The sequence below is a fragment of the Aythya ferina genome, assembly GCF_964211825.1.
Source record: "Aythya ferina genome assembly, chromosome: 14".
NCBI lineage: Eukaryota > Metazoa > Chordata > Aves > Anseriformes > Anatidae > Aythya > Aythya ferina.
Window position 1 is genome coordinate 1,673,315 of NC_140312.1, and position 10,374 is coordinate 1,683,688.

General features: G+C 54.0%; 2 protein-coding genes across 2 annotated transcripts in view; one reads left to right on the forward strand and one right to left on the reverse strand.

The window, feature by feature from the left end:
* KIF3A (kinesin family member 3A) overlaps nt 1-1,629 on the forward strand; it is a 16,979-nt gene extending 15,350 nt beyond the window's left edge. The window contains exon 19 of the mRNA XM_084535834.1: nt 517-1,629. The gene's annotated coding sequence lies outside the window, so the exon portion shown is untranslated. The remainder of the gene's footprint in view (nt 1-516) is intronic.
* A 6,472-nt stretch (nt 1,630-8,101) lies between these two features.
* Nucleotides 8,102-10,374, reverse strand: LOC311444651 (uncharacterized protein; the record flags this gene model as incomplete). The annotated part of the gene is made up of 4 exons (XM_084535931.1): nt 8,102-8,691; nt 9,064-9,177; nt 9,617-9,667; nt 10,225-10,374. The coding sequence occupies 4 exons, from the start codon at nt 10,372-10,374 to the stop codon at nt 8,581-8,583; spliced, it is 426 nt and encodes a 141-aa protein (XP_084392057.1). The 3' UTR covers nt 8,102-8,580.

Sequence of the window (10,374 nt, forward strand, 5' to 3'; positions counted from 1 at the left end):
TAATAGACACATAACACTTTAATACACTACTTTTGTGTCACAGAAAAAGATGCATCTCCTCTGAATTGTGTGTGCTATGTAACTCATGCTAGAGCATAGCAGTTGTAGGAATCTCAACAGTCCCATGCCAGTGTGGTGTTAGTTAGCTGTAACTTCCATGTAATTGTAGTGTTACCTAGAGTTTAAAAAGTTGTGCTTACTAATGTGAAGAATTGAGTCCTTAAGCATGACATGAAGAGCAAGATAGCTCCTCAGGTGTCCTGAGTTCTGGACAGAAGCCTTGTTTGCTATTACCAGAGCACTCTTGTGAAGTATTTGCAGTAGCTAGAAGTTGATATCCCTTTCTTACTGTCCTGATACTTAACTGGATGTACCTTGCAAATCTGTAACAGCTCTGTAGCGGGATCTGCAACAGCTAAACTGGTCTTGCAAGGCCACGCTTTGCTCTGGAGATGCATTAACTCTATTCTAAATGAGTCCTAAGCTTTTCCCTGTTTTTTCAATGTGTTTTTTCAGGATCATGACCTAGGAGGAGAACATACTACTGCCCTCCTTTTTTTTGGGGGTGGGGGATGGAGGAGGGGAGAAGTGGAAGGAAAGATGAAAAGATCCGATTTGTCACCTAAATTCATACAAGATGCAGATATAAACATTGGCATTTTTTTCCAGTCTAGCATTTGAATAGAGGTAAAGAGGGAGACCATCAGTGGCTCAAATATGCTACTGTGAGCCATGGCACTACATTTAGACTATTTAAAGCTCAACTATAAAGGTACATACATTGTTTGAATTCTTGTTACAATCCTGCTGCTGAAAACAACTGTACTCTGTATATTTAAGAACCTTGGGACAGAGAAACTTCAGATAATTGCACACCTCTGTAAATTGGAGAATTGATTGGGATTTCCTGTTACGGGAGCTTGTTTTAAGAACAAATCTGCTCTTACAAGAGGACTTTTCTTAAAGTGGGGCTGTCTTCACGATGATCTGTCAGCTTGGCTTGCCTGATAGCCGTGGTGGATGTTGTTGAAGTTCTGGGAGCTTCCTTTCAAAAGAGAGCCTGGCTTGCAGATTTGTCCTACTGGCCCTCTCTGTAGCCCAGGACAATCTGTGAATGTCAGGTGTGCCCGTCACATGTTTTGAAGAGGAATGGGCTGGGTTTGCATGGATTTTCAGTGGCTTAGTCAGTAGAGCCATTTTCATCCCAGGTCAGTGTGAGTCCTATAGAATTTCTCAGTCATGTTACCATTAAGCGTGTATTCTCAAATATCAACCTTAACATTGAGTTTTCCAGGCTTTGTGTTTACTGTCATATAAATAAATTTTCATATTTAACTTTTGTTCCTGAACCTTTCTTCAGGTTCGAGGGAGGAGAAAATGGTCCTTAGTGCCTTTCAGAAACTTACTGTCCGCATACATCCAGCTTTCACCTTTCTCAACAGTTTTGTTTAGCCAGTTCTGTATATAGGAAAAGCTGCTTGTCTAACTTGTCTATCTATTTATTGGTTTTCTAACTGTTTATTTTTTATTATCTTTGTGTTTTATGATTAATTTTATTCAATACACTGTACATATCAGTATTGTGTCCCCAAAGCATGTTCATACCATGAAATAAAATTGTTGATTCTACCTCCCCGCTTGTTTCTTCAAGTAACTCTATGCATACAGACTCTTAAATCATTTGGGAGTCAGGAGTGATGTCAGGAGGGGTGGCTGAAGCAGCCTGTATAGCGTTGGAGCACTTGCAGGAGAAGTTAGCTAAGTGAGCTTGGGGTGCTGGGGGAGATCCTGTTGCCAAGCCCCAAGGCAGCGAGCAATAAACTCAGGGGAGAAGCAGACAGCAGAATGAGAGTGGGCTTGGCAGGCCTGAGATCGGTGGGGTGAGGGTGAACACGGAGCAGATGTGCCCCTTGAACAAGCTGACCTTCTCCTGGGGCTGTCCTGAGCTGCTGGAATGGGGGAGCCTGACTGAGCAAGAGCAGCTCCCTCACTGCACCACAGCCACGGCTGCCTGCGTTCTGCCTTCTGGGTACAGGCACTGAACAGGTGCTACTGCTGGGAAGGAGAATCTTCACACTGTGGCTTTGAGTGTCCTCCTGCTACATCCCACGCCTGTCACAGCGTCGGTTTGTGCAGAGGGTATGAAGTTACCTGCAGTAATAGGAAATGTTCAGCTCTTTCCTTTGCTGTGTGAACTCTTTGGTCTGCATCGCTTTTCTTCCTCTGGAAGGTATCTCCGCCTGCTCATGCAGCAGGTAGCAGACCACAAAAAACCTGTGAACTTTGCAGCTTCCCTGAGTCCTCTGACGCAGCAGATGCACAGTCCTGGGACTTTCCAAAGCCTTCTCCCACGCTGTGCCAAAATTGTAAACTGATAGTCTTGCAGGTATTTAGGTGTCTGTCCCCTGCTGCTGGGGAAGGACTAAATACTGCCAAATACTTGACTAAATACTTGCCAAAATGAAGCTTTTGCCCTGAGCCAGCTCCTGCCCGTGCAGTCAGGATTCCCTTCACCACAACCCCAGGGTTTCCTTGCAACTTATACTGCAGATGTGCTTCCATCCTCGCTGTGCTCTGGCCAAGAAACATCTTGTGCAAACTAAGCGTGTTTACTCCAAAAATACATTTATTTAAAGAATCATAAATAACATTTGCAAATACAGTGTCAATACAATAATTTAAAAAAAAAATAATAAATCACAAATTCTCTTTTGCTACTCGTTGGAGGGCTCTGTGTAGGCCCCCTAGAAACTCCTGCAGGGAGGTAGTGTTGCCTGCTGCCACGGGACACGGTGCCTGCAAGGGGGAGAGGTGGCTGTTAGCCTCCTTGCCCAGGACCTGGCCCTCAGGGGCCAGCCTGGCTGCTCGAGGCCTCTGTGGAGCTGCTGTGCAGAGGGCTGGGCAGTGCCAAGCCCTTTGTGTTCAAAGCCCAGCTGCTGGAAAGCAGCAGCCAGGCACGCAGCAAAGCACCTGCCTGAGGTGCCCAGGAAAGGGGAGAGGCAGAGGGTGCTGAGATTCGGGGGGCTGTGCCCCCGTGGGGACCGGCGCTGCCTTACCTTGAGGTCGGTGCTCTTTGTCACGATGTGCAGCAAGTTGAGGTAGATGCCCTTCAGGGGCTTGTGGCAGCTCAGGCTCTCGAAAACAACCGTGGAGGCTTTGCACAGGAGCTCCATGTCGGTGTCTGTCTGGAAGAAGATGCAGATGGCGGTTTTAGAAACTGTGTTCAGTTGCAGCCTTGCTAGAAGTTGGCTAAAACAACACAAATAACCCATTTCTAGCCTGAAGGGCAGACACGAAGCAGCTCGAGGCCTCCCCTGACTCCTCCATCCCCAGGTGAGGCAGTGGTGGGGGGAATGGATCCAGCCCCGGCCCCGGGCTGCCCATGGCTGCGGGTGGCAGCTCTGTGGGAATCGCGAAGCCCCCTGAGGAGAGTTCATCTCCTCCAAGTGCTCTGTGCCGATGCAGTCCCGTGGCAGCAGTGTCACAGCTGAGGCGATAGGAGAAGCGCCTGCGCTGCTAAGGAAACCACGCAGTCGCCTTCCCTGACGCCGTCTGTCCCTGGAAAGGCAGGCCGGTGGGGGAGAGCTGTCCCTGCTCAGCTTTCTTCAGCTTTCACCCCAAATTTCTCCATTAATCGAGCAACAGGCCCATCTCCGTGGCATCCTTGCCCGACCCTCCAGCCGGGGCAGGCGTTGCAGCGCTGAAGGACGAAGGGGCCCTCGTACGGCACAGGCCGGAGGGGCTGAGCTGAAACACCGATGCTTTTAGGGGCAGAAAGCTGCCCTCTCTGCACCCAGGGGTCGGGATCCATCCCTCCTCCGTTCTCCTCCATCCTGTGCTTCTCTGGCCCTCGGCCGGTGCCGTTCCCCTGCTTTGTGCTCGGTGCCGTGCAGCCACCCCGGGCATCGCCTCGGCCCCACAGCACCCGGGGCCGGTCCCCACAGCAGGAGGGGAGCTCCCATGCCCTGGGGAGGGCATCGGCTTTCTGTGAAAACAGGAACTCTGGGGCTGGGGAGCCGGGCTTAGGCAGCAATTTTCAGAGCAGAAATAGGCTTTATTATCTGCCATTAAATCTGCTGCTAACTGAAGAGCCTTCCTCCAGCCCGGGGGCTCGGGAGGGATGGGGAGCCTCACACCAGCGCTCGAGATGCAGCGTGAGAGGGGTGTGTGGGTGTCTGTGAGAGAGTGACACACGGCTCCAAGGAAAGGGAGCATTTCCTCTCTTCCTTTCTGAAAACCTCTAAAAAAAGTTTTTTTTTTAAAAAAAGCCCATATGCTGCTGAAATACTCTCATTCCTGCCTGTTGCTCTCCTGCCTTCCAGCTGGGCCACGCGGACGGGGACTGATGACACCGCCAGCGTTTTGTGCCCATGGATTGTGGCAGGGATTGGGGTGGGCACGCAGAAGGTGGTGGCCGTGTCCCACCACCCTGGTGCCTCACTGGTGCCGGCAGCACGGGGACGTCTCGGCCCCAGGCCCTGCCTGCGTGGGCACGGGAGGGTTTGAGGCCCCGCGGGGAGCCTCTCCCACCACCACCGATGGCCGAGTCACAGCTTTCGAGTCGGCGTTCCCGTCTTACCTCATTGCCTGCAAAAACGTTTGTCACGTTCGTCTTGTCGCAGGAAACCTTTATCAAGACAGAAAGGAGAGGAGCAATCAGAGAAGAGATATCGCCGCCTCGGAGCCATCCTGACACACGCAGCCGGGCTCTCCCCATGCCCCGGGACACGGCTGAAAGCCACGGCCGGCTTTGGCAGCTCTGCCTGGGCTCAGCACCTTCCTTCTCGTGCCCGGCACGGCCTCCGTCCCTCCCTCCTGCACCCGCTGCACCTACCTGCGTGGAGAGGATCTCGCCCAGCAGCCGGATGCTCTCCTTCAGAAAGATCGAGCGCTCCAGCACCGCGGCCTCGTGGCCGTGGCAGGCCAGCAGCGCCAGGAAGGCGAGCAGGACGGAGAAGGAGGTGCTCATGGCCTGCTTGTACCGAGCTGCCTCAGCTCGCAGTTTCTGGATATTTTGGTGATCTATACCTGTATGTGCCTTTCTGGAAGGAACATCTCAATTTATGGCTGTAAAATTGCTGAACCAGAGGGAAAAACTTATTTTTCCCTTATCTGCACTTTCCAAAGTTGCTCCTATCCAATTAGGACAACAGGTCTTTTTTGTAAAAGTCAAGATTTTCTTCTGATCTTGTATTACGTTTCAACAAAGGAAATTTCCATCGTTCAGATAACGGTGGTAGGAGTCAGATCACGTACAAAGGAAAAGTATGTAAACTGCCTGCTTTTGGCTTCTCCGTTTCTCCATATCCCAACCCTTTCTGTACACCGTGAGGTTAACGTGTCGTGAGCCCAAATTGCGGACCACGGCTGCGACCGCGCTCAGATAATGGAGCTTTGCTTTTTCTTTTCTTTTCTTTTTTTTTTTTTTTTTTGTTCTCTCTAAATATCCTGTGAGCGCTTCCATTGCTCAGCTCTCGTTTCATTTGAATATCTCCAAATCATGCAAAGCGTCATTCATCTGCATACAATTTTGTCTACACCGTTATCTTCACCTGCGCGCGGGGAGAAACAGAAAGGGCGGCGCGGCGCCGCGGCGAGGTGCTGCGGGGGGACACGTCCCTCCCGGCCCTGCGGGACCCCAACACGGTGTCACCACGGGGACCTGGGCATGATGTGGGGGACCACTGCGGCCCCACAGCGCCATGAACATAGCAGTGGTGTGGGGCTGAGGGGCTGAGCAGCTCCGCTCCACCCCGATGGATCCAAGAGCTGGGGGATGCCCTGGCCCATCCTGCCCCGCTGGGGAAACAGCCCAGGGGAGGTTCAAACGCCGGGTGCCAGGGGCACCGTCAACCAGCGCTGCCGCAGGAAATAACGCTGAGAAATTAGCTGAGCTGGGAAACTTCGGAGTTTTGTAATAACTAATAGGTATTTTTCTAACTCAAATAGCAACTTGCAATCAGATGCTTGATAAGGGTTTGCGAGCGCTCCATGAATTCAGGAGCAGCCAGACTGAGAGTAATTTTGTTTGTCTACTTATGAAATGCCCCTGATAAAATTAGTGCCACTGACTCAGAAAGACATTTGCAAGGGATTTGCCAGTGGAGCCCTGCACCGTTTCCTACCTGCACCGCGCCCGATGGGGCGCAGATAAGCGAGCGCACGGCGGCAGCAGGAGCACGGTGGCAGCGTCCCCACCGGTGGCACTCACCGGGGGCTGGGGGTGCCGAGCTCCTCACCGGGATGTCTGGAGCTGGGGTGGCCACAGCCCCGCTGTGTAGGGTGCCGGGGGACAGCGGGGCACGACAGGAGCCTAAAAATGGTGCAGTGGAAATGGGGCAGAGGTGGCAGTCCTGTCCCCTTGGGGACAGATTCCCCTCAAGAGGCTGTGGCAGACACAGCGGTTTCTCCAGCGATTATGGTAGAAAGATCTGAAACTGGGATAAATTAAAAAAAAAAAAATTCCCTCTACGTTATCAGAAGAGCCTAACCTCTGAGCTACTTGGGCTGAATCACGGTGGAAAACTGCATCACTGTGCGATGGGTAAGTCACAGGGAAGGAAAAATTCCCACGTCCTTTCCCCCAGGGTGGGATGCGGCTGATGGCACTGATGTCCCTTGGTCCCTGGGGGCAGCGTGGGCCCTGCTGCTGCCCACCCACGAGCTCGGCCACACTTGGGGACAGCTTTTCCAGAACTCCAGCCCGTGCTCGTTAGGGAGCTCATCAAGCTCCCTCCTCAGCCCGCTTGGTCTTGGTCTCCCTTCTGCCACAGGACTCAGCTCCAGCCCTTCCCTCTCCTCTCAGGTTTGGGGACCTGCCCCTGATTATCCCTCTGCATTTATTCGTGGCTGGTTTGTGCACATTTCTGTGTGTCACTGTCCTGCTCCAGCTCCCGGCTCTCTCCCACGTCCCCTCTCCCAGGTCCCTCTCCTCCCTGCCTCCTGCATCCCGCAGGGACCAGCCTGCTGCCATTTCTCCGGGGTGCTGGGCTCAGAAGTGCTTCCAGCTGCTCTCTGTGGGGTTTGACACATCCCATACCTCAGGGGCTGTGGTGCCTGGGGGTGCCCAGCCTGGGCTGACAGCACCAGAGTCCTGCAACCTCACAGCAGGACAGCTCCAGGCGGGCACAGCCACCCGTCCCCGTCTGTCCTTGGTCCAGGGAAAGGGACATGGCTCTTCCAGAGTAAATTCAGAGGCTGCAGCTGACCCCCCAGGGTCATGCACGACAGCTCCATGGCCCTTTTGCCTGCCCCTGCCCATGAAGCTGCCACCCCAGCGCCCCTTCCCCATGCCAGCCGGACCCAGAGGCAGGACCCGGTCCCCAAATTCCCAACCCCTGGGGAGCCGATGGAGCCGACAGCAGGAGCCACGCGTTTGGAGCTCGTTGGTCAGTAGTTTATTGCTTAGGCCCTGAGACGTTTTTACAACAACAGTGCAAATTTGAAGTGAAAAACAAACAAAAACAAAGTAATACTGACTTCCAAATACATGATAATTTGAATATATTAACTCTGTTGTAATAGGAATATTTTAAATAAAGGAACAATAAATTATCTATCAGTACACATTCATTTGTTGAATGTCATGAAAAGGCAATTAGGCACAAACAGTTCCCTAAGAGTGAGGTAGCAGTAATTTAAATACGACTATATTCCATAGAACTACTATCATATAAGTTAAAAATAAAACACATTTGAATCCTGGCTTCTCCTTTTTCCTTGGCTCCTGACTGAAGAAAAGCACACAGCAGCTGCTTTCCACAGTCAGGACTTCTTGATCGTGAATCTTTAGACTAAGCAGTATAAAAATAAGTTATTTAAATAAAATATAATAAATAATCTCTAGAACTATGATGCTCATGAGCACCCATTGGATCCAGTTACCCTACAGACTATCCTAGTCTTTGCTATTAATAACTTAAAAGCCCACTGACGATATAGAAGACACTACAAGTTGCATTAAGAGCTCGACGTGCTGGCCGTGCCACCTCCCTCCCTGCTGCTTGTCCACACCGCGATCCTCGTGAGCTGCTGGAGCAGGTCGTTAGCGAAAACGCTGCATTTCAGCCCAGATTTTGATCTCTTTAGGAAGAGGAGGCAATTGTGAAGAAGCCTCCCTTCCTTAAGGGGAACAGGAAGCAGATAATCTGGTTTTGGTTTTGTTTGCCTCTGCATCGGGAGGTGAACGAGTTAACAGCACCGCGCCGGTGGCTGCGCTGGGGACACCCGTGCCTGGGGTTGGGGACGTGCATCCCAAAGGTCCCATCACCCAGCCCCGCACACGGGGCCTCTCCTGCACGGCCTGGCTGTTGGACACAGCCGGAGAGGTGCCAGTGCCTACAGGGTTGGGGACGGGGATGGGGACGGTGATGGGGACAGCGATGGGGACGGGGATGTTTCCCATCGCCAGCCAGGGCTGGGCGCAGAGCATTTAGGATTGCGTTGGGTTCGGGAGGACTGGGTCAGAGCCAGGGAAGTGCATGCCATGAGGAGCTCAAAACACTGCAAAAAACCTATTTCAAGAACTACCAGGGCTAGGATCGCTCGGTGGGAGCTGCCAGCTGGGGGGCTGCGCGTGCCTCAGTTGGCAGCCGTGGTGGAGAGGCGCCGGTACAGCGCCTGCGTGAAGTTCCCCAGCTCCGGCAAGAAGTTGCGCAGGTAGATCTCGTTGTCGGTGCTCAGGGAGCAGCCCTGGGGAAGGAGAAGCACAGGCGTGTGAGCGCACAGCAGGGGTCACACCTGGAAGCTGAAGGAGCTCCCAAAGCGGGCGTTTCACACCTGCCTCCCAACCGCACCACCCATCAGGAGCCGTGAGGACCTGCCCCGGAGTTTTGGGTGTGTGTCCATAGCTCGGGACAAAATCCCAGCCCCAGCCACCTGTCCTGAGAGCACCCAGCAGCTTCCCCAGAAGGAAAACCAAGCCCCTGCAGGGCTGCAGCACCCGGGGCCACCCCAGGAGGAGCGCTGAGAGCACGGTGCTGCTGCTGGGGGTGCGCGGTGCTCACGGCTGGACAGACTGAACCTGAGGGGGACAAGGGCACCACTGCTGGACCCTGCACTCACCGCCTTGCCGTGGAGGCTCTTCAGGTTGATGATGAGGGGCTCGTAGTCATTCTTGCACCTGGTGACCTTGGTGAGCGCCGTGGCAGCTTGGCACAGCAAGTCGTGCTCCGAGAGCTGGCGGACAGGAACGGCACAATCGTTAGAGCCACGCCGCTGGCTGAAATCATTGCTCCCCACCCAAAGTGCCCAGGGCCGGCAGGAGGCTCTGCAGGGACTTCCTCGAGTGCCCTCGCTTCTCTTTAAATGACCTTCACACCCTTCACCCCAGTGGTGTGGGGAGGCCCAGGCCGCAGGCTGTGCCCGTTATGTAAGGTGTGGGCAGCCCGATGGGGCGCAGCGGCCACCCACGGGTGCTTGCTGGAGGCAGCTCGTGGGGCGGGTTCAATTTTCGGGACGTGAGCTTGCACCCAGCTCGATGCACTGGTGCGGCACAGCTCGGTGACTAATAAAACGCCCCCTGCTTTGCGGTCTGCGTGCAGTGTTGACAAGCGCTCTGGTTATGTCTGTATTTACTAAAAATGTGTTTTCTGCATAGCTGTAAAGCCTTTGTTACCTTCCGATCCGTGAAAGCGACCTGTGCCACTCTGGTGTCATTGCAAGGGACCTGGAGAAAGGACACAAGTGAAAGCTGTCATTAGGAGACCGTCCCCAGTGGCACCACCCACAGCCAAACCGCCGGTGGGCGAGGAGCAGCCGCTGAGCCCGCGGTGCTGCCGCCGCTCCCCGGGGACGCGGTGTCCCCATCCTGCTCCCCACGGCCCTGGTGCTGCTGGGCCCCGGCACTGCCACTGCCACCAGGAGCGGGGACCCCACGGTGCCACCTGCCAGGCTCTGCTTTGGGCTGCCTCATTTGGCAGCATTTTCCTGCTCCAGTCCCATGTCCCCGAACAGCCTCGCGCACCGCTGCGTGCTCAGCGCCCAACGAGCCCCGAGCCTGGGCACTCAGTCGGAGAGGCTGCTGCATGCTCGGGTTGGTGGCAGCATCCATGCACCAAGGATTGGCAGAGCCAAAACCCAAAATGAGGTGAGGGGAAGAGCTGCACCCTCCTGGTGACACCCTATGGAGAGAGGGGATGCTAGGAGAGGGCCTGGGCTGTGCTAGGAATCATCAGTAAAGCCATGGCTACCAGAGAAGAAGCCACGAGGCGTTTCGGTATTTACCTGCACTCCCGTGTTGAGCTGCTGGATGCGGTGGGTGATCTCCGACAGCTTCAGCCTGGACGCGGTGGACGAGGTAGTCGTCAGCGGTCGGGACGAAATGAGCTCTGCCAGGTAGAGGAGAGCAAAAGCAGCCTTCAGCGGGGAGAACAT